General features: G+C 38.9%; 1 protein-coding gene across 1 annotated transcript in view; it reads left to right on the top strand.

Annotated features, from left to right (window-relative positions):
* The window catches only part of CDH13 (cadherin 13), a 329,961-nt gene that overhangs the window by 106,150 nt on the left and 198,870 nt on the right, over positions 1 to 24,941 (top strand). The window contains exon 5 of the mRNA XM_062500268.1: positions 18,156 to 18,308. Within this exon, the coding sequence (XP_062356252.1) occupies positions 18,156 to 18,308 (153 nt within the window). The remainder of the gene's footprint in view (positions 1 to 18,155; positions 18,309 to 24,941) is intronic.

Genomic DNA, 24,941 nt, shown 5'->3' with positions numbered 1-24,941 from the left:
GTTTTTCTCCCATTTTAACCTATAAATTGCTGCTGTGGGTTCTTCTCACTGTCAATTGAAAGTCTGCTTTTATCTTTACAAGTGTCCATTGCATTGGTGCTCTTCCATACTTTATTTCCCTGCCATGTTTCCATCTGTGTCATATTCCTAAAGAACAGATGGATAACATGGGATAAATATTTATACAAATTCTGTGGAAGAACTGAAGTGACTCAATATATTCACACAGTTTTGCTAATATTTTAGTAATATTCTCTAGCTTGAGCTGCAGTTTGAGCCCAGTCTTTGTGAACTTGTGCTCATCCCTCAGCACTGCCATGGAGTCTTGTAAGCACACACTAAAACAGTGCACTTCCCTGTATCCCTGCCTGGCCCTAAGCACATTGAAGCTGACTGAAATCCTCCCATCAAAGTGGGAATTTTGATAAGGCCAACCCTCCTGGGATATTGCAGTGGGAAAAAAGGACCCTTGAAGGATGTGTGAGTTAAACTGATCCTGTACATATCAAGTTACACTTTATTCAATAGGTTTTTAGGGAAAACTTTTAAAGTGCACTTGGAAAATAGGATTTTCATCAAGGTTCAAACAGCTTCAGAAGTTTTTCCTTTCATTTCTACGAAGCATGGACAAAACTATTAAGCTTACATTTCCAATTGAGCTTGAGAATGGATTTGATAATAGGAATCTGTTCAACAATGAAGTCCAGAAATTGAAAGTAGTAGTGATCTCTATAATCCAATAACATGTGTCTTAATATATTTTTTACTTATTAGAATTGAAGAAAAAAAAATAAAGCAGCAGCAGTGTAAATGTAGTTGAGTTTGGCTACAACTTGAATTCAGGGGCTGTATTAATTTAACACAATTCATGTTCAAGCTTGATTTACAATCCATCACAAGTATTTCATGATAATAGAACTGATGAAAGCTGGTTTCTTACAAATAATAGTTCCCTGCAACAAACTCAGGCACTCTTATCTCTGATAGCACTTTGAGCACAATGACCCTACATAATCCCCTCAGCACCACTGGGGTTATTTTCTGCCTCCTGATATTTCAAACTGGGATTTCAAGTTTTCAATATTTCAAGAGGGAACAAATCCTGGAGCTGCAGCTGACCTGATCAGGCAATGAATATGCATGTGAAAAATGGAAATTCTTCCTTCCTTTCTGTCTCTGCAGGTGCCAATAGATCTTTTCACTCTTGATTGCTCCACTATTTGTGCAACTTCTAGGAACTTTGTATGTTGGATGTTTTTTAATCAAATTGATCAAAACCAGCCAAAAGGCTTAAGCTGGATCAGTTAAGTGTTATCTTTTTCAGGAGATCAGACTAAAGAATCAGATGTCTAGCAAAACAGCCTTTCCTCAATAGATACTTTTCTACTTGACAAAGAAGCCCTTAAATGTTCCTGAAGAAGCTGTTGTAGGGTTGGAATAATGGTTAAATCAGGCACATGGAAAGAGCAGTGTCTGCAGTGGGCAATTTGCTAATTATATAAAAGAAAAACTGTAAGGATCTGTATGAATTTCGTACAACAAAATGGGCAATGCAGAGCATCCTGATAGTGTGTCACTAGGAAAATATAATGAATCAACTTCATCCAGTATTACTGGGCTGTTGGGCAAACCTGAATTTGCTAAGGGTCACTGGAGCACTAAAATTAAATTGAATTAATAGAATATATTTTTTTTTCCAAACTCCTATACTATCATTACTTCATTAAGCAATTTTCTTGTGAGAATCCTAATTGTTAATAAATCATATTCTTTTTTTCTTAAAAAAAAACCAAAAACAAACAAACAAAAAAAAACCAACCAACCAACCAAACAAAACCCCACAATAATGATACAATAATGCTTTGGAAAAAAAAAAACCCAAACATGTAATTATCTGTTAATGGGAAATCTTAAACACCACCTATTGTTTCCTTTGGGGCATGACTGATGAAGGATGTTCTTTGTAAGTACTAGAATGTTACTTTTGTAAGTAGTAGAAAATTGAAAGCATTTATTCCCCCAAGATTCCACAAAGATTGGTGGTTCCAGACTCTTCATCTAAGGAGATGCAGATGTGGTTCAGAGTCACCTGCTAGGTTGCTCTGTTTGTACCCACCAGCTCCTTTTCTCATGTACTAGCAAACAAGCTTTGACCACGCTTTTCATGTTGAACCTCCTATCCTGAACAGCCTTTTAATTCTGGGAACAAATGAAGCACATGTTCCCTGATGATAACTGATGTGTATGCATAGGTGCTTATAATTTATAGCAGATGGAGACAGGTACAATCCAGTCCAGTGCAGCAGAGCCAAGAAGAAAAAATAATTCTTCTTCACATGCTTTCCAAAGGAGCTACTTTCTAAAATTCTTTTTGGACATCAGAGTTAATTAGATTTTTAGAATGAGACAGAAATTTTCCCATCAAGATTTTAAATCAAATCTAGAGGCAAAATACAGCTCAGATGTAATTTTTTTGTCCTTGATTCTCTCAAGGAGGGACTCCCTGTTGCTTGTGTAATGAACCATGTGGACCCTTGCACAGTAGCTTTCAAAATAAGAAATTATTATGTTGAAGAGAGAGAGAAATTATCTCATTGCACATAATTTAGGATCAGGGTCTGCCATTGGTTTCAGTCATTAATTTACAGTCAGGAGATTTTGAGTTTCACAGATCTGGGTGACAATCAAATACCTGGCAAACAGTTCATACAAACACTTTTACTTCTGTTGGAGGTTCAAAAAGACCATACGAGGATTCTTCAAAATCCCCAACCTCCCTTAAAGAAGTGAAAGTCCTGTCAAAGTGGAAGAGAAAACTATAAACTACCAGTAAATATTTCAATTATTTTAGAAAGAAGGGAGGCTGTGCCACACTGCAGATGTTCTCACTGGGGGAAGGCAACAGCAGTATGAAGGAGGATCTTGAAGCATCAAAAGAAATGGATTCAGAGCAAAATAAAAAAAAGAGAATATTATAAAATAGTAAAGAGCAGTTCTGTAGGGAGTTCAAACTGGGAGTTATCTCCTGAGTGTGATAACTACTCCTGCACTTTGGCTTCACTTGCTCTGGAATGTGGGGCTCACATTTTTTGTATTCTGTTCTTTTTAAAATGCTGCCTAAGAAGCCTTGAAATACGTTAGGAGCTAGAGCCCACTGAATCCCATTCCTGTACCAGGCAATCAGTCAAAGCCAAGATGCAGCAGTCACTGGAATAGATAAACTTTGGAATAATCATTAAGTGAACGGTCAACATGGATCTTTTTAAGACAAATCATATTTCCTATGTGTTAAGGTCTGTAGAGAAGAAGCTGAAGGTGTAGATAATTGTGATCAATAAACCATACTTGGGTTTCTCTACTGAGGGGAAACGTTTCCTTTGGCTAAAAATGATTGAAACATCAGTGTGGAAACAGATTTCCACAGGGAAGGTTTTACCAATAGATGCTTTCAAGGATTTATACAGCGATTTGTGTTGTTTAACGCAACAGAAATTATCTGGAAAAGGAGACATTGCAGTGACAGAGTTTGCAGATCATCCAGAATGAGTCATGAGACTGACAAGTAATGGGAAGATTAGAGTGTTGCAGAGAGATTTAACAGTACTGAAGGTTAGAACTGGTTGATAATTTTTGTCAAGCATTGTGATTTTCTGTGTACTGTCACAGGATGTAGAGGCCAAAAGGAAAGGGTGTCCTTGCTGCTGTGCCTGAGGGTTTCTGATGCTGGCACAGGATGACATTGATCACCACTGCAGGGAGAATCCAGGGGCAGATGTATCCAGGAATGACCCCCAGCCATTCCTGTGGAATTCTTGATTCATCCTTGAATTATTTGTACTGCACTTTGTAAAGAAAACATACTGCAGAAACATTTCAGGGCGGCTGCACAGACAGTTACTTTGCAGTTCTGCAGTTCCACAAAACCTGCCTAGTTTAAGGTCTTACTCTTCTAAATAATTTCCATCATTCAAATGCATCTGGAAAGCAGAGAGAAGGGGTGAGAAATGTCTGACTCATTATTTGTCTTCAAATATTGCTTTATTATTTATAAAGTCGTTCTGCATTTCAAAAGCATGTAGGCAATGGTAGAAACAAAAACTATTCCTGAAAGCAGTGAGATTTAAGTCACCAAGGCCCACAGTTTCAGGGGAATTTAGGTGTCTCATTTCCTTCATCTCGATGGTGTGTGCAATCTGCAGTTAAAATGGAATTAAAGTTACTTCTTCTGGTATTTCTGATGATTTGTGCATCTCCAGTGCTCCTGTAGTGTGAAAGGAGATATTGTAATGTCTACAGCTGGGATTTAGTTTGGTTCCTTGCTATCTCCCTGGGATGCTGGGCTGACACATCCCTTGTTTGTCCTGAGCTGTTCAACATGCAGGAGTTGTCCTGGGGGTTGGGGTCATTTGAACTTGGGGATTTTAATTGGGTGGTTTCAGGCTTCCTCTCTAAGATACTGCAGAAGGGCTAAATTTAGCCACTAAATTTTGTAATAGAAAATTCTCCAATATTTATTTTTCTGTAGGTTTAATTTAATGCTGATATACTGTGCTGTCAACTGAAAATTCCCAAGATAGGTCAAAGTGATAGATGTAGAGAAGCAGTCCTAATTGATGAGAGATCTGTTTTCTTGCCCATTGATTTCTCTGGCTGAAATTGAAATGAATGATTTGCAGTTGAAATGCCTTGACTATTCTTTCTAAAGATCAATTTCAAAGCTGTCTCTGCTCTTCATATTAGCTGGAAAATCCTGGGACTGTTTTAAGATCCTTTTGTATTCTAAACACATCAAGTGTAACCATAGAAACATACATATTAAGGTGATTTTAATTATTAATAAACTTGGTAGATGTTGCTAAATTATTTTTGTACCTCCACAATGGGTAGTTGACTAATTTACATTTAAAAAAAGTTTTTAATGCCATTAAATATATTTTTTTTTTTTTACTGCTATTTGAGAGCTGTGATCGTATGCCTGCAGTCTTAACTTCTGGTAAAAATTAAACAACAATACCTGATCCTGGGGAAAAGAACTTGCTTCATTAATCTAAAAGGCTTTTTTTGCCTCACTAATTATTGCTGCATTTTAACCTGCATTTCCCTTAAATTAGAAGGAAGAAGACATTGTTTCAAGTTTACTGCTGAATTCTTTGTGAGGATGGGTGCTCTCTTGTGTCTTCATCTTTATAGGTGTCAGCACATTATTTGGATAATCTCCATATATTTCTACTTTCATATGAGACTCACTAATATTTCAACCAAGTCTAGTCCTTTTTACCTGAAAATATGTGGCAAATTTGTAGTGAAACAGGTTCAGTAGTATACTTAATATAATATTTGTTATGCTACAACTGCAGTTAAACATAGGGAGACAGGAATTAATTACATCAGAAATAGCTGTTGATGCTTTCATTTGTTCTGAATGATGGAACTGCAATAATGATCCGAGCCTATGGACTGGTGAGAAGGGCTTGGGCTGTTTGTTAACACTGAGCTGAAGCAATGTGTGAAAACCAGGGGTATTTTGGATTCACACCGATGTAACTGAAGTCAAATATGACCACGGGTGATTATAGATTATCACTTAATAATGCCGGGTGATTATAGATTATCACTTAATAATGCCGCTATGTGTAAGCAGTGGTTAGCACCAAGTGCACAGCCAGGGAAGGAAGCCTTGGTTTGTTTTCTGGGTGTGCCAGTGCCCTGCTGGGGATGGAAATGCACGGCCCCAGTGCTGGCTGGGTGTTGTTCCAGAGCTGCAGCCAAGGCCAGGGGAGCTGTGCATCCAGTATTGCTGCACAGTCAGTCCAGCTGGGTCCTCTCTCTGCACGCTGAAGTGGAGCAGGGGCTGGGTGCATGGTTATACCTTGCTGCTTTAGAATGGCACTGGAGAGCTGTGTTTCTGTTCCACCCCAGTTTTATTTCTGTCATCATAGGGTAGGTGACGTGTTTGTTAAGCACCATGGGATACAGCCCTGAATTAAGAGCACTGAATTAAGGAGACACCACTCCAAGGATGCTCTGGCACCAGGATCACTCCCGGGGTGAATCCACCTCCCAGACCTTGTTCCAGAGCACAGATCGATGGGGCTTTTTCTCTAAGAATCCAATATGTCCCTTAGAATAGCAGGACTAGATTATGTCAGGTTCATTCCCATCAAACAGCATTAAACTGCTCTTTTAAAGTCAGGTTAAAGTTGCTTAAGCTTGTTCAGGTAGATGGAACAGAACCTCCTCGAATCCTCAGCTCATTTAAATGAAAATCTCATTGTTACAAAAGAGGGAATTTCTTTCTAACGTTTAGAATACCTTATAAAAATATCCCCCTTTTTCTTTTTGGGTCTGGTTTATTCAGTGTGAATTTTACTTCTTGATCATCTTCCTCTATCCTTTATTTTCTTCAATCTCAGCTGAAGTATTAAAATGGTTTTTTTCCACACTATTAGCTACATTTACATTCTGCAAGATAAAGAATGCCATAGCCATTATCCACCAATCCTATGTATGTAACACTTTAGTAATTTAACAGCTCAAACTTTCACAAAATCTTACTATTAGCTTTAAATAGTATTTTTTGACTTTGAACAGTGTTATGGTAAAGCAATTGTATGTGACTGGAAAGCATCTAATTTTGTCAGAGTTAGAAAAGATAAAGCTCCTATAGGTAGTGGAAAAATATCTGTATTTAACTACAAGATTAAAAAGCTCAGATTTTTTTTTTGTTTTAATTGCATAATAACTATAATTGAGATTTAAGTAATGATAAATTATAAATTCAGAGGCTGATACTAACTCGAAAGTTTATGAAATGCAGTATTAAAAAAACAAATCCATTATTTCTGTTGCCTACAATTTTTTCTTGGCCTCAGGCCACCACTGGGCAAAATCAAACCTTTTATTATATAACCTTGTGTGTATTTACCCTCCAGTTCCTTCCTTTAAAAAGTAAATTTTATTCAGTTAATTCAAGAACAGAATTTATATTCTTTGTGTATTGTATGGATTCTTGAATGTTAATATGTTAATTGTTCATAGTTGGAGATGGAAGCCTAGCAATACCCTTGTTATATTCATGGATTGCAATATTGAGGGTTTTTTTCCCTGCAATCCTAGATACCATGAAATAGTGTTTTTTAAGGTACAGCTGTTATGAAAAGACATAAGTTAGACATTGATGGACGAGGTTTCACAGAACATTGAAAAACACTGCTGCATATGGGATAAAAACAGAGATAAATGACCATGATGAATTTTTTTGAAACCGCATTTAAAAATTTTATTTATTTATTTGTTTGTTTGTTTGTTGTTTCTTTGTTTTTTTGCTTTTTGCTGGTGATGTGTATGATAACAAGTACCACATTTTAGGCAGCTTAGAAAGTTATTTTCTAAGAAGGATGCAATACAGATTGTTCTGTTAATAGCTTCAATCTACAGCTTCCCATAAAGGTCATCTTAGATTTGGAAATGTTTCATATTTTAAAACAGCATTTATATTTTAAGCCCATATTTAATAATTGTAGGTTAAAACAAGGTTGTCATATGTAATCTTTAAAGAACCTGTTTACTGAAGCTTTAACTAAGTTGACATTTCTAGCTTTAATTTTTTTTTGTTGGAATCTTTTACAAAAGTGGGCAATACTGATTGTGAGAATCATTGCTCCACATTATTACCCTGTAGTTTTATTTGTTGCTTACTGAAAGATGAGGGAAAGATATGTATTTATCCATGCACTTTCAAAACTGGGAAAATATTTTGAATAATATTTTTTTGTCGCCTGACTTGAAGGCATTTTTTCTTACGATGGTCAACAAGACAGTGGTTTGGCAGAATTCTGGAATAAAGCTTCTCAAAAGAGATTACTTCAAACTTTAAACACAATGTAATTGATCACTCAACATTCTGTGGATTATTTGTTATTTATTCTCAGAGATACCAGTAAATCTTACTGATACTCTTAAAATAATCTGTTTGAGCTCAAAGCGAGCAGCTGTGCGGTTCTTTCCAATGCCCCTGTAATCCCCTCAACGTTTCAGATTATTTCTGTTGGAGATTTTTGGCTTTATGGGGAGTTTTTTATTTTAAATGAGAAGTTAGATTAAATCAGGTTGACATTTGTTTGCCAGCAGAGAAAATCAGTGGCAACAGGTTCACTTAAGATAACACTTGCTAAGGACCGTGAGAGTTCTCACTAGGTAGAAAGGGTAAAGTATTTTCTGTTCCAAATTTGGCCTTCTTCCACAGTTTCTCCAGGTACAGATGCCAGTCTTTTCACACAAATGCAAATGTTTATGCAGAAATAGTGATACAAATATCTGTGTCAACAGGGAGACTAAAACAAAGACACCCTCATTTGGAGCAGTGACAACTTTTGGCTTGCTGAGTCACAAAATGTAGATGCTCTCTGCATTTAAATTTTATGGCGCAGCTTCCAGATTTTTGAGGAAGGAAGTGATAAAATCTGCATGAATTATCACACTAATCTAGAGCAGCTACTTTCTGCATAAATTCAGGTTGGGTAATTGGTGTTGTTGCAAAATGGAATTAAATAGTTTTGCAAGTCCAGAATTAGGTATCCAGAGTTATCTTGACGTGAGTAAACAGGAGTAATTTCTTACAGTGTGCAGTTTTAGTGGAGAGGGCCCTGATAAAGCCACAAACAGGGGCAGGTCTGTTCACAGGGGATACTTCAGTAAATCCTTGGGGGCAGCAGTGGCAAGAACCATCCTGATCCCATCACCTACCAGCATTCTGTGATTACACTTGATCATTGCTGTGTTTTTAGAAATGTAGCAGTAGTTTTAACTCCTGTGTTTTTGTTGAGTACCTGGGAAGGAACAGATGGTTTGTGTTTTGGGTCTCTCCAAACCCCTCGAATTTGTATCTTGAGGTACACTCATATTCAAATTGCCATTTTGAAATAGAGCTGCCATAGAATAAATGGCGAAAACCTGAAGTGAAAATATCAGCATCAGAGACCCACCCTTCATTTTCTTCTGACTGCTCAAGTAATGATTCCCTTTTATGAACTGAGTACTTGGCTTTGCTAAAACCAAGCAGAAGTCACTCTGGTAGATACTTCACTTGTTGTTTTTAAATCTCTTTCCAGTGTTAGTATGATTAGAGTTTTTACTAATACAGTAGAATAATATAATATTATTAAAATTGTCTGGTTTTATATTTAACATTCAGTCAATCAATATAGGCTGCTTTTGTTTCAAATTGGAAACAGTCAAATTTATCAAGTTTTAGTTAAAACTTTATTTTGAGTAACATTATCAGAGGTTTCTGCCATGTAGTCCATGTTAGGTCTTCAAATACAATTACTTATGGAATTGCTAACAAAAGGTTTTTCAAGCATGTAGGTAAAAGTTTTGATCAGGTTTATGATGACATTGATAATTTAAGGGCCAATATGAAGAAAACACGAATTATATTCACCATTCATAACTTTACATTTCTGCCTGCAGTTTTTAAGGAGTTGTGACTACTCACAGATGTTTTGAATTGACTTCTGATGGTTTTAAGTGAAAAGTGAGGTGGGACCACTGATAAAAATCGAAATGTGTGTAGAGAACCAAAAGTAAAATCTTAATTAAAATTTTTAAAAAGCATAAAGTTACTAATAGAAGTGTTCAGTGCTTCATCATACCGAAATATTTAAAAGTTTTCAATTTCCCAGATAACTGTCTAACACAGCTGTCATCTGCCCTTGGCAGAAGCACCAGCATCTGCTGAGATGCAGACCTGTGACCTCTAGATAAGTTTCTATACACAGAAAAATATTTATCTTCCTCCTATGACCTTCCATGAACAAGGCATGAGCCACGGATTTGTTTCCTAGGGAACTAGTGACTGAGGAAAATCTATAATTAGATCTGTGGGTTGCTTGCTACTAGTGGGAATTGGGTGCTAAGCAGGTTCTTAAAGTATCCAGAAGTATTAGACAGACTTCATGTAATTGAACCAAATTTAGAAAAAAAATACTCTTCATCATGATATTTCTTTTTTAATATCTTCAATTATAAAAATTAAGTACTTTTGATAGGGTACTTGTTCCTCTAAGTTCATTTTAATTGCAAAATATTTTCACATTCAAGACTCATCAGGTTGCTAGCTAAAGCAAAAATAAAATCAGTCAAAATCTTTCAAGAAATTTCTTCAGCTTCCACTGAGTCTTAATTTTCAAGAGCATTTTAGGTGAATCATTCTCATCAGCTCAGTTTCCTCACTTTACTGCTCCTGCTCAGCTCCTCAGGTCGTCTCTGCAGCTTCAGTATCTCCTTCTGCAATTCCAGTCGCTCAGCCCAGCTGGAGGGTCCCACTTCATCGGGATCTCGGTTCCTCTCCGTGCTGCGTGCCTGGATCCAGAGCAACCCTTTGCTTGGATCCAGAACAACCCTTTGCTTGGATCCAGAACAACCCTTGGCTTGGATCCAGAGCAACCCTTTGCTTGGATCCAGAACAACCCTTGGCTTGGATCCAGAACAACCCTTGGCTTGGATCCAGAACAACCCTTTGCTTGGATCCAGAACAACCCTTGGCTTGGATCCAGAGCAACCTTGTGGCTGAGGCCCAGGGGCAGTGGATGTGGCTGCAGGGAGGGAAGCAGCCGGATTTTTGTTCCCCAGAGAAGGCAGGGCAGAGCTCCCAGACCTCAGGAGCAGATGATTCCTGCCCTGCACCCCCAGCCCGGACAAACACATCAGTGCCTTGTGCCTGCCTGCTGGGCACAAGAGGCACTCAAGAATGAATGAATACTTCCATCTTATTCAGAATAAACAGCCCTGTGAAATACCTGGGAACAGGTGCTCTAAGTTGGGTCTGTTCTCCTCTTTTCTCCCATTTCTTCCAGACTCAGCTCCACCTGCGATGATTATACATTGTGTGTTCTGTCCCGAGTCCTGAATTGCTGCAATTCCAAATCATCAAATGTAGCAATGTTGCCTCTTAATTTCTTCCTTTTTAGATCTGTGAAAAGCTTTCAGTAAGGCTCCTCTATAAATCCAACTAATCCCTTGGTTTGTTTGTTTTTAAGGGGATCTTTTGAGTTCTGCTTTTAGCATTGTCAATCACAGTGAGGTTTTTCCTAGCAGACCACAGCTTTGGAACTGCTCCTCGTGTGGCTGTCACTCAGCAGAGAGTGCTGCTCCAATTCCTTCAAGTGACAGGGTTTGCAAGTCACTTAAGTGGCAAATAAATTATGGAGCTTAAATGGCTCCTGAAAGGCCAGGCCAGCCAGTGAAACAGCCAAGCCTCCTGTGACAAGAACATTTCTTAGTCCTTTCCCTGTGAGATCAGCAAACCCGTGTTTGTGAACTCTGTGCTGTCAGCAGGGAGGTGGTGCTGTGTACAGAATCCCGAGCATGCAGATATATTTGTGAAATAGACTGCTAGGAGCTGGGAAAGGGAAAATTATTTGTGATGAATCTTCTTGCTCTTTATAAATTAGGAGTAAAAGGAAGCTGAGGAAGTACCTGCTACAAAAGCTAATGCACCTCTTGATGTGTTTATTGGACTACTCTGCTTTGATCTCTGGGCAAATGCTCACTGTTAGCTATTTATATTGGTTAAATCCTCAAATTTAAATCCCTGCGACTGCTGGAAAGGGTTCTTCAGGGAGAATTCTTGCATTTGTGTGCAACTACGATAATGAACCTGGGGCTGAAGGGATCCACCAGTGCCCAGGGCTCCCACATGCATAAATTCATTTTGATTCACTTGAGCACCTGTGCATTCCCACTACAAAGTTGATGTGAATTTTGTAAACATTTATGCGTAATTATGTTCAAAAACCAATATGTTGAGAAGATATTTTTTGGTTGAATATCAAATACCCTATTTGTTTTGATTATTCTAAAAAGATAATGGGAAATGGAGCCCTGGTGGTGAACCAACTGCAGTGGTTTTCAATATATTGTGTCATTTTCATACATTGAGATAGTTTGTTGAAATATTTGCCTATGGACTTTATAAACCTTGTCAAATTTCAGATTTGTAGTTGTTTCTACTTAGTAAAACATTGTGTGTGCACTGATGTGACAAAAGAGTATAGTATAGTATAGTATAGTATAGTATAGTATAGTATAGTATAGTATAGTATAGTATAGTATAGTATAGTATAGCTGGTATAGTACATTTTATAGGGAGTGCCTCAGTCCAAAAAAAACCCCTTCAATGTTTCACCTGCTTTCTGAGCAGTGCAAGCTCTATTTCCTTCATGTACATCAGGTCCTTCATGTGGTGCTTGATCAGAGCATTCACAGTTTCGTCTGAATGCCTTCAGGCAAGGAACATTGGTACCATTTGCAGCCCCTAATCAGTCTTGCAAAAAGGCATCCAGAATATGCTGAAACCATGTGTTTTAATTCTCCCAACCTTGTTCCTAAATCTGACACTTCCTGAAATGTTTTGCATGACAAAGCTCAGAGTTAAAATGCTAAAAAGGACCCTCTGGAGAATATCAGTATATGTTTTTTTCATTTTCGTAATTACTTAATTTCAATTTCCAATTTTTAATTTTTTTTTTATTATTCCCATGTTCCTTCTCTGAAAGTTGGACATAAAAGTTTTCATGTTCAACGTATTAGTATACCCAGTGCTGAATATTTCATAAGTTTTTTACAGATATTAAAACACTTCAGTTTACAGATGCACTGTTGTAATAATACACATGTTCCTTTTTTTTTTCTGTAATCCATAAGAGTCTTAAGAGAACAAGTGCAAAAGAATGTGACTAAGAAGTAATTGCTACTCTTGTAATAAGAGTTTTGCCCAGTGCCATTAAGGTTTAAATGTGTATGAATGAATAAGAATAAATAAATAATCCACAGAAGTAAACACAAAATCCAAGTTTTGTTAAAGGATTAATTACCTTGTATTTAAAATTTTAAGTAATCTCTTTGATTGAGAAGCATCCTGCAGTAATTAAAATATGTATCTTAAAGTGCAAAATTCAAGTATTTTGTAGCTGTGTGTTTCACCCAGGATCTGAAACAACAAATAGGTCCTTAAAGTTGAAAATAACTCAATTATGGCTTTCTTTGCTGGATGCCAGAGCCCAGAGCCCAAACTCTCCACCTCAACTTTGTGTTGCCTTGCCCTGGCTGTCACAGAGGTTGGGTCTATGTTGTTCATTCCTATTGCTGGTGACATTTCCCTTTCCATCCTGTGCCTGTGGATTCTGGAGGGTCCCTCCAGTTGCAAGCACAGATATCAGGATTTTGGGGATTTTTTTTTTTTTTTTTTTTTTTTTTTTTGGCTGGTTTCAGGTTTTCAGGAAAGCTCTTGGAGATGGACACAGCTTTGAAAACTTTGCCTCTTCCATAGACTGGAGGTTGAAAACTGGTTTGGAAATGGTTTGAAATTTAGGATAACCCCTGTGCTGTTGCTTTCCATAAACACCCTTAATTGCCAAGTTTTGTTTTGCTCTTTACTTGAATTTCTCAAAAGTTGTTCATTCTTATTTCCATTAACTTGCTTTGGATGTTTTGGATAACTTGATAACATCCTGAAAGGGCACCTGCCCAGATGTGCTTTGACTGGTGATAGAGGGAAGTTAACAGCCCATTATGTGAACAAGAGAAAGTGGTGCCTGAGAAATATCCTGTGCTGGCTTTATCTCTAATTATCACCAGTAAAGGACACAGTCACTTAGAGAAGCTTTATAATTCCTCTTACCATTATGGGAGTGAATCCTCTGGATTTCCTGGCCTGGCACCTGCACATGGAGCGAATCTGGAGAAAGTTCCAATCAGAGAGAAAGCCAAGGTCAGGTTTGGCCAATATCTGCCTTCATCAAAGAGCACAATTCGGCTCCCGTGCTCAGCCACTTTATCTGACATTTCATTAAAGAAGCTAGAGGTATTAATTTTTACATAATAAATTATTAAACTCTGCAAATTATATAAATTCCTTTCTAGCCACAGGTTTTGTATGATTAGCTTACTGTAATGAAGCAGTTTCTGCTGGGTAATGCTTTTGAATAACGATGGGAATGTTTTGCATTTGTTTTGGTTGAAAGAGTGTTTGAGTCAGCGTGGTGCAGATGGAGCCTCTGACTGTAAAGAGTAATTTTTAGTATGGCAGGACAGGAAGTGTCTATTTATACAATATCTAAACAATGGTCCTAAACTATTGTTTTGCTCTTGTTGAGCACAGTTATTTGAGGAAAAAAAAAGTTCATCCTTAAATATTCCATGAATAAATTTGCTTCCTAAGATGCTAGGGGAAGTAGGAAACACCAGAACCAAACAACCCTACAAAAAATTAAAATAAAGTAAACCACAAGGGAGACGCTGTAATGCTCTGAAATTAAAAGAACTGGGGCATGAACCAAATATTCCTGTCTGGGGGTGGGGTTAGTTTTCTAATTAAAAAGTGAAACTCCAATTCACCTGGCATCAAGAGCTAAGAAATTAGGGGAGTGGTTGAGGCAAAGACTTTTAAGGAATAAAACTGGTAAGTGAGGATGGTGCTGTTTAGGACGGATTTGCTGGCACCGCAGAACTGTGAATTCTCTCTCTCGGGGCAGCGTGGGGTTTTTGTACTTCTATTTCTCTTCTTCTCTTGAGAACACTCTGATTTACTTCTGCGATAAACCCGTAACAACAGGGGGATGCCATTGCTGAAATGAGTTTAGCTGCGAGGGATACATAATGGCAGCTGAAAACCAGCACTGGGGAAATCCGTTTTGGCCATGGTTCAGCAGAAGGCAGCTCCTGTCAGCTGCGTGTGCTCTGTTTGCTCACGGGTGGCTTTCAGCTGAGCAGGATCACAGAGCCTTTGCTGGGCTGGCCTGGCTGCTGTGCCTGGGGGATGGATCACTTCAATTCCCAATTATTCTCTGAAGTAGCCTTGAGATGGGGAAGTGGGTGACGTCTGAGTGTCCGTCCAGTGCTGTCCTTGTGTCCTGGCTGAGGGACAGCCTCCAACAGCCCGTGTGATTGCGGGATGCTCAGCTGGTGTCTCTTCCGAGCCATCTACCCACAGAAAGTCCCCTCTGACCTGTGACATCAGAACAAGGGAGAACAAAATAGGCAGAAATTGGGATGCTGGATAAAATATTCCTGTTTTATCCATATTCCCAGTGGGTGCGTGGTGGGGTCCTGTGCTGCCTTATTTCCTAAGAATGCAGAGCCTTTATATGCCCCACGTAGCCATTGCCATATGGTGCAGACATCTTCAGTATTAAAACCTGCACTGAAGTTCCTGAAGCTGTGAAAAAATATGGAAATATCTGTTTCTGTCTGGGCTTCAGGTAGCAGTGACTGTGGGATTTCATTTATGTATTTTAGAAAAGTAAAAATGAAATCCCAAAGTAAACATTGCAGCAGAAATAGTCTGGCCTTGTTTTAGCTCCGTCAGGATACTGGGAAAACTTTGTTCTGCAACTGCGTTGTGAGCTAGGAAATTTGCCTGTGAACAGTGCTGTGTTTATGCCAGTGCTCCAAATCTCAGCCTTGCCAGAGGAGATGTCAGACAATCCTCCTGTTTTCTTCCTTGCTCTTGCTGAAGCACCAAACCATATGGCAAATTAAGCCTGATTTTTATTAAACTTTTCATTGTACTGAGCTCCGTGTGAACTGGGAAATGCACTTGCTTTGAACTATGCAGGCATTATGTAAGCATCTTAATTAGGAGATGGAAATGTTCTCCCTGACATTCCTGGGGGTTCGCGGCTCCCTCTTGTGGCTAATTAAGCGTTTTAAGGAGCCTTCTGTAAATGAGTTTTTGCGAGGTGCTCTCAGTGCCGGGCTCTGGGTCACAGCATCAGGCTGAAGGTGCTGGGCATACCTGGAGACATGGACAGGTGTGAATTGATACAGGAAAACCTCTGCAGAGGGTGGCACCGTCAGTGTGACAGCTCCCTGAAGTCTGCAGAAAGCTGAGTGAGCTCATCCAGTCAATCAGAAAATTTCTGTTCCTCCCATACATGAGATGGTGAAGAAGAGCTTGCAGCTGGAGGGGGGTGAGAGGTGGGATGTGTCAGCCCCAAGGAGCGCTGACCTTTCGGGAACCACATTGGCATGTCTCACCATCAAATTCAAGGTGTACATCTTTGCCAGAGTCGATGCTTAGAAGAAATTTTCCCACTAGATGGGTTTGCAGGGACCACTATTGCTGCTATTACTACTACTACTATGACTGCTACTACTATTGTTAATATTATTACTACTACATTCTTGCTTTTCTATCTAGTGTGGAGAAAAATTTCCTTGTCAATATCTGGATTTTTTATTTTTTATTTTTTTTTTACAAATTCTCATTCAGAGGAGACCCTTACCAATATTTTTCTTTCTTATTGTGGATTGTTACAACTGGGGCATTGTGTTTATACTGCATCTTAAATTTGTCATAAACTGGTGATGTTTGGTGGCTCTGGTAGAAATGCCTCTAGTATAAATATCTCTGAGTTAGACTTTTGTGCTGGCCTGGGGCTGATTTCAGGCCATTCAAACTACTGTTCTTATACAGGAAGGTGCACTTGCCTCATCTCACTCTTCAGAGTTTCCTTTCTTTCAGGGCAGAAAAGGTTAAATCCATCTTTTCCCTAGAAAAATGAGCAATGGTCATGACACTGCAAAGTCTCAAGCATAGCTTTCTGTTAAGGAAAACATATATTTTTCGGCTTGACATAAAAATACCAGAAATTGGTCCAAAAATGACCTGAATAGCAGGTAACTTTTCAGTAGGAGCCATCAAGATCAAGTTTCATCACCAAACCAAAAGCCTCAAAGTGACTTTGCCCTTTTGTCACCTGCAGTATTGTCTGCCTCTGTGTTTTGGCATGACTTACTCAAAAATACATGGGAAAGAAACTTCAACCATTAGTGTTTCTGAGTGTTGGAAGGAGGGAGAATAAACGAGGTGAAACAGGTTTTTACTTTGAAATGTCTCCCTTCCCCAAAGGGTTTGGAAAGCACAACTTTACCTCTGAAAATGCTGATTTCCTATTTCATAACTCATGGCAATTTTTTCTCAATTAAAATAAAGGAATAATGATTATAGAGTTAAGTCGAAATCTCCCTTCCCAGTAATCTGCAAACCAGTGCTGCTCAACCCACAGCAATAGGGCAGCAAACATTTATTTCCTCAGGGACATTATTAAACACCCTGCATATTTATTACCTCAGAGTTGGAGAAGGTCCAGATTTCTAAGGCTACTTTTTCCCTTCCTCTTCCTGAACTGTAAATCAGACCAGAATATAAATTTTTGACTTAATGTTTTTGTGGAAATCAGGGATACGAAATAGCTAGAAACAAAAGAACACCGAGCAGCAGAGGGAAGAAACAGCTTGGCAAAAGTGTCAGCCTTAAAGGGCAAGATTAATTTATAATCCCTCAGATTCTGGTGCACAAACAGAGATTTGCAAAGTGTGTAGTTTATATCTGACGTTTTGTGGCTCTGCAGGTTGGTAAATGTTACTGTCATTAATGTGGGGCTGCCTTGAAATCGGATTTTTAGGGATTTTGTTGTCATGGGAAAATAAGGTGATCGTAACAAGGAGTCACCATACACTCATGGGTGTGTGCATATACACAGAGAGAAATTTGGGAATTGGACTAATTCTGACTGTGTGACTCAGGATATTCTGATATTTTAATGCTGAGTTTTAAAATCCTGGGAAAGGAAGAGACTGAAAGAGAGCTGGGGGGCAAAACACCCAACCTGAGAGTAGTGTGTAATGACTTCACAATGACTTATAAAACATTGTGTGATGGCTCTCTGGTATGCTAAGGGTTGTTGTGAAGTAAGAGTGCTTCTTGGCAATCAGTAGAATATTCCTTTTTTTTTTTTTTTTTTTGTAAGTTTGTAGCTGTTCTATCAATTTAACTAAAAAGAAGAAATAGCATTAAATGAAATGTCAAATTCCAGACACAGAATGAATTCAGTGATGGAATAACAGGAACATAAAGTAGTGAAATTGAAGACACTAAAGATAAGATAGGAACCGGCCAAGAACACGAGCAGCTTTTCCAGGGTTTAACACAAAAATTGCACAGTGTCTTGTGAATGATTGAAATCATATTTTACAGTTACATTTTATTGGCAGGGAACAGAGCTCAGCATTAGTTGAAATGACTTATGTGGTTTTAGGATGAGTTTAAAAGATTCTACAACGTGGCCCATCACTTGTTTCCTACCATGCAGGTGATCAGAAGCGAAGGGACTGAGGGAGTGAAGTTTCGGCTCTCTGGGAAGGGAGTAGATCAAGACCCAAAAGGAATTTTTAGAATCAATGAGATGAACGGGGACGTCTCTGTGACCCGAACCCTTGATCGAGAGGCAATTGCCAATTACGAGGTGAGTACTGAGTGATAACATCTCTGCCTCTGTGTTCATTGTGTGCATTTTCTGAATGTCTGTCTGCTCCTGAAGAATCTGCTGTTAAATTGAAAACTCAGTTGCAGCCACTGTCCTATGACATTTCAAGAGGATCTGTTGGAAATGGTGAATGTGTTTGTTTTTCATGCTATTGAGATTTTTCTGCTTTCTGCATGGAATTTCTGTCATTTATCTTCAGTGGAAATGCTGTCTGAACATTGTGTATGCATTTGATTTCTGAATAGAAAATTTTGTTTGGACAAAGAAAGATCTTTTGGGGAAGTTGTCACTATGGTACTACAGAATTGTACATTTTTATTGTCAAATGGTCAGTGATAAGTAGTATTGAGCTCCATTTTAGTAATGGGTGTCTTTAATGGAGATAAAGAAGATTCTGATGGTATGAAAATGTTACATACGAAATGTACATCGCCTACAAAGTTCTTGCTAAAGATTCCTTGTCAACAAAAATATTTCTCTCCATTGAATACCCCACGAATGATCTCTGAAATCTGCAAAAAAATTGTCCCACAACATCCCAAAATGCATAATATAAACAGAGGACCTGTCAATTCATGTTTTCCATCCATCTCTGGGAATGTGCACTCCCATAACTTGCCCCTGGCCATGCTGATCCAGAGGAGCAGCAGAATTCCAAGTGCTCAGTGGTTGGTGCATGTTGCGGTTTGCGTCCCACCACAGGGATTATCTCCCACCCTCTGGCCGGGGGAGCACGTGGTGCCCTGGCCCCTGTGGGACACAGGGCTGGGGACAGTCCTGGCTGCTGTCCCTGACCCCTCCGTTCCATCTCCTGCAGTGTAATAATCAGCACTCGTACCTGCAGGGCTGATTCCGTCCTCCAGTGCTGATTCCCTCCTCCTCTGGGAGAGCTTCCCAGTTTGATGATGGGTCCTACTGCTCAAACAGCACTGCTAAAATTTACCATATGCTGGTTTTCAACACTTAAACATCTCCTTCCTATCTGGGTCTGCAGTGAAATGTGTGCTGAGCACTCGCACAGGATTTATGGGAGTTGCTGACGTCCTTCTTGCAAGAAAAACATTGCAGTTTCTCTTTTTAACGCTGTTCCTTGTCTTCATTTGCCAGCTGTTTCTTATTTTATCAGTGGCTTTCCACCTTAATGCGTTGAGTACAAACCTTGAATATTTTTTCTCCTGGAAAAGCATAGTAGACTTTTCAACTTAATGCAGCAAACCACAAATGGCCCTCGTATCTGATCTGGCAAAAGACACACTTAAATTAAGACAAACCCATTTCCCTAGAGGAGGCTTTTTGAAGCAAGGCAGGTTATACACAAGAAATGTCATATACCAGGTGATCCAGAGCAATGTAAATGCACAGCCTGAGAGGCTGTGGTGCATCCTGAGCTGTTATCCAGCACTCTGCTCAGCAGCTCACCCCATCCTGCAGCAAAAAATGGGCTTGGAATGTTCTGAAGGAGAAACCTCAACTTGATTATTCTGTCTCAAATCCAGCCCATTATTTTCCAATAAAGATGTGTCATGGTGTCAGGAAGACAACAGGATTTTCTCCCTGATTGCCTTGGTGCAGTGAAAGGTGAATAACCTGAAATATCCTTGAATTTCTCTCAAAAAAGTGTTTTCTGGTTTTGTTGGAGCTTCTCCCTGCCCAGCACTGTGGTTCTGAAAGGGAAAATTGAAAGCAAAGCACCAACGAGTAAAGAAAGGATTGTTGTGAAAAATACAAATTCTTTGCAAACCATCAGAATACCAAGTGTGTATTTAGAGGGGGGAAGGTTGAAAAGACAAAATCTATCAATCTGTTAAAAAAAATATTTTTTGCACTGAATGTTTGAAAATCTGGGATTTTCTGCCCTCTTTCTCCTGGAGGAATACTGAAAAACTTGTAGGAGTTCTTCTCTGGATTCATAACAAGAGAACATGATTAAAGTAGAGAGTATCAAACTCAGACAACTTTGATCATTGTTTGTGTTAATCCCTTCATTCCACGGTTCGCTTTTAAGTATTTTAATTCAAGTAAAAGTTAGAAAATATTTTAAAATAGAGTAAAAACATTCATCTGAGTGTCAGGGCGTGCCAGTCTTTTCGGTGGAGCCCATTTGTGTGGAAATTGTGTTTTCAGATGAGTTTAAAATTTGGTTTTTAGCAAAGGAACGCAAACTGCCGAGAGGAACGTGAGGCAGCTCATGTTAATGACACCACCCTCACCCTCTGAAATAAATTTATTAATCCACTTGTTTTACGAGTTTATTTCTTATGAAACTTTGTGGTTTGTTTCTCAAAGTCCAAGGAATGTCAGTGAGCTTCAGTTTGAAGTGAAAGCTGCTTGTGAAGAAGAGCAGGAGGATTCAGGGACGATATTATGCCCAGCAAAGACAGGCTGCGTTAGAAAATTGTGTAGCAATTCTTTTCTCCTCCTCAGGAGGTTTGTTAAAGAGCATCCTGGTAGGAATTCTGGAGGTCAGAGCACACTGGTGGAATTACATGGAATGGTTTTAGTTTGGGGCTTGCTGGAGCTTGTTAACAAACTGCTAAATGATGCTCTGAAGAGGGGGCTGAGGCAGGCTCTGGGCACGTTATGGAATTGCTTCTGGGCTGGTGAGATAAGAGGTAGCCTAGGGCCCCTGTTTACTCAGAGCAAAAGGTGTTGCATTGTACAAATATGCTCTCAAGCATATTTGGTTTTCTCTCGAGATTTGAATAAATCAGGCTAGGTCAGAAATTTCAGACAATGGCAGATAGTTTATTTATTTGCTATTGGAAAGTGCAGATGTGGAAAAACAGATGAGGGAGATTGGTGGGGAGGTTTAAGATGGATTTTCTAGCCCAAATCAGTGAGGTGCGAGCCATCCAGAACCTGCCCATAATTTATACAATTCAGAGTCCACTTTAGACCCGCAGTCTTGTCTGATTCCAGCAGAACAGAAATATCAGTGACTTTTCAGCCCTTTCCTTGAGAAAAAAAAAAATAAAAAATGAAGTGTTTCTGTAAAGAGATGTGATAACAGAGCAAAAGGATTCCAGTGAAGCTGGAAGGCTGTTTGTGCTCTAGTGGTGATAAAACCCCAATGAGTTGGGAAACAAAGGGTCAAATAGAGGGCCAGTGAAAATAGAAGTCTGAAAATCAGTGATTATGGGGTAATCTGCTATTTAAAACCCCTGGCCTCATTTTCGAAACCTCACATTTACCTGGATAGTGTATTTGTAGGCAGAATGCAAGAAAAAGCAGGAAGAGTTGTGGAGGTTGATTGCCACTGCCAAGATGACAAAAAGTTTCTGAGTTACAAGAACTCTGCTGTGTTCTTTACTCCAAGTTAGGTGGGTCCAGAAGAACTGGCAAAAATATTCTTTTTTTTTTTTTTTTTTTTTACTGTTCATGCATGAGATTTGGGGTTAGGCATTCCTTGGGATGGAGGACAAAGCCTCCAGTTGCAGAAGCTCATTGCCCATGGAATCCCTGCAGCAGTGAAATCCAGTCCTGCAGCCTCTAAAGCACCAGTGGCAAAGTTCCACTGGGGTGTTCCAACTGGCACTCAAGCTTTTCAAGGGTGTTGCCGTCATTGAAAGGCAACAAATGTGTGTGGAAGAGAAATAATCAGAAAGGGATCCTCTGCAAGCATGAAATGAAGCAGCTTGATAAAACTGTGCAAATTAGAGCTGTGACCAAATTTACCTAGGCAATTTGAACTGCTAATGAAGAGTTAGTTTTAATTATTTTTTAAGTAAAGAGCTTTATTTGCTTTAAAAAATACTTAACAAGCAGAGGTGTGAAATCAGCCCTCAGCTTTTTTCAGAATGTCAGATCACACTTCTGTGAAAGGATGCCTTACAACTGGTAGTGACAGACTGAGATATTTAGAAAACTTATGTTAGCAGGACTGAAAAGCAAACTGGGAACGTGTAGTTCTATGAAGAATTGTTTCTATATGTTGGCTAACAAGTAGGCTGAGAGGAGGGTAAAGATTTCAGATCCATCAGCAGCTCTCTGCTGTGAACTGCCTCACTTTAGCTACATGGGACTGAGTCAAATGTGGAGGGTGAGGCTGCAGCCCTAATGGGTTCAATTTCCCTGTTTAATAAGGAACAAATAATGGAAATGTTTCACAGTGATGAGGAAAACTAGCTTGCTCAGGTGCTGAGGAGCATTTTGTGGGAAAGATTTGTAAGTGCTTTAATGCATTTTTGCAGATAAGGGAAGTGTTAGTATAGCAAAACCCTGGAAGTGAATGGCTGTAATTTATTGTGTGCAGGAGAAGGAATCTGTCATCTGTGTAAGTCCATTTTAGTGCAGCCACATCCTTTTTAGAATGATTTATCATCCCCTGATACCAAATCTCTGCTGATGCTGGCTGGAGATGTATGCACAGCACACAGAAACATGCTGTTCCTTCAAAAGGAAGATCACAAGTTTGCTTCTAAGTTCAAGAATGGTCTAAAATGTATTTTAATCCTGGTTATCTGCCCCGGCAGGTTTGTCTGGAGTGTAACTGATCTGCTCTGTTTTGAGCTGAAACCAATTGATGGGGAATGTCAGACCCCAGTCATCTCCTACTAATATCCCAAAAAAAGGGAAGGCACTCGCTCTTTCATGGCAACAAGTTTGGTCTTGTAGAGATGTAAATTGCAGTAAAATGTGCTTGATTTAATTAAAGAATCATTAATACATAGAGCATGCCTTTTAAAATACTGGTGATTTCAAATTGCATCTGTTACATGAAAAAGTCATGGAGTAATGGCAGAGTTCAAAGTTTCAGGGAAGATTCCTGACATTTAGCAGGGGGAAATGAAAGAAAATTTTACTGTACAAAAAAAAAAAAAAGTTCTTGTGGAAATATAAAATATAATTATTAATCAGACAGAGAATTATTTATATACATGAGCTGCAGTCCGATCAACTGAAATACAGCTGAAAATTCTGACAGGAACAAAGATCTCTGCAGCTTGTGTTGCATGCTATATGTAGGGAGTAGGAGATGGATGGTTTTTTCCTTCATATTGCTGGGTTTACATATATATTTGTGAATGTGCTCACATGATGGGGCTCCTGCTAAATTCAGAGAGGACTCTTCAAAACCTGGAGGGAGAAACAAGCCCAGCAGAAGCAAAGGCCTGAATCCTTCCATGAGATCCATATGGGCAGACTCCTGAATTCATGGGAGACTTTGTGGCGTTGATTGCTTGCCAAGATCAAAGCCAAGGTGACCACCAGAACTGTGGGTGTAAATGAAGTAGTTGAGCATACAAATTTTAAGTGGAGTCACATTTCTTAAAACTGTGGTTTAAAGAATTGCTTGTGCAGCTGGGATGGAAATGGGATTTCCAGCTACTGGAATAAATTCTTCTCCCAAATTTGGTTTATGGGATAAAGAGAAAATCTGACGAGAAGTGAAGCTAAAATTTGTGTCATTGTTATGTGTTTTGTCTCAGGGGAGCAAAATATTCTATATGAACTCTCTAATTTACCAATATCTTGTTCAGTTTTACTGGCAGTGGTCTGTTCAATAAATACTGTATGTAAATCAATACCTCCTAATGTCATGAGAGATCAGCAGGGAACTGTGATTCCTTTCAGAAAGCAGGAACATCCTCATTTGATTTCTGGGGAAAGCCTGCAGAAGTCAACAGTTGGTTTTGTTGCAGGGCTTTTGCTTTATTCTGAGCTCTGACTGCTCATGTGGCTTTGCCATCCCTGCTGTTCAACAGCACTGGCGTGTCTTTTGTAGCAGGAATAGAGAGAAATTTTGTAAAAAGGAGAAACCAGCAAAGCTTTGTTTATAACCTGTAACTGTCAAGGCAGTGGGCTTGGATTTCCATCCTAAAAATCACAATCTCTCCAAACACCAGGAAAAAATGAGTATTTTCTTATTGAGGAGTTGGAGAGTGGAAACACAGAGCAGTAGGAAGGAACTATGGGAGAATGTGAGTTTATCGAAACACTAAACAATGACATAAAATTTGTTTGCATGGTTTAGTTTTGTAGGTTTTTTGTCTGTTGTTTTGTTGGTTTGGGTTATCTTAGATTATTTTCTAATAGAACACTCCAGGAAAGAATAATGATGTGTTCAGTAAAACACAAGGAGACTAATAACATTTTTTGTCATATTATGTTAATTGCCTATGCTGTTATTATATATTAATTGCATTTTAGGGCATTTAAAAGTCATCATGATGCTTCTCTGCTGGTTTTGTTATTATATATTAATTGCATTTTAAGGCATTTAAAAGTCATCATGATGCTTCTTTGCTGTTTAGCATGATTGGTTTGTTTGTTTCTTTTCCCTGTTTGTATTATAATAACCCTCAAAATACCTTGCTGAGGCCTCACTATTCTGAGTGCAACAACAGTATCCTGGAAGCCAATTTGCCCGTTCCTCAGAACCTGTGTTTTCCTGCAGGACAGGAAGGAATCTTAGGAGTTCAGGGGAAAGATGGGAACATCTCTTTTTTTTTTTTTCCTTGGTGTGAATCAAATTACTTGGGTAGGAAATCTTTATCTGCTCATAAACCTTTCTTGAACCAGCCTGACACACAATCAACCACAGGTTAAATGGAAGCTTTTATTCTCGTCTTTAGGAATGGCAAGGAGGATCTTTTTTCAACTCTTATTAAG

This window comes from Cinclus cinclus, chromosome 11, assembly GCF_963662255.1.
Source record: "Cinclus cinclus chromosome 11, bCinCin1.1, whole genome shotgun sequence".
Classification (NCBI taxonomy): domain Eukaryota; kingdom Metazoa; phylum Chordata; class Aves; order Passeriformes; family Cinclidae; genus Cinclus; species Cinclus cinclus.
The sequence above is the reverse complement of the archived record's forward strand: the minus strand, read 5'-3'. Positions and strand labels throughout refer to the sequence as shown.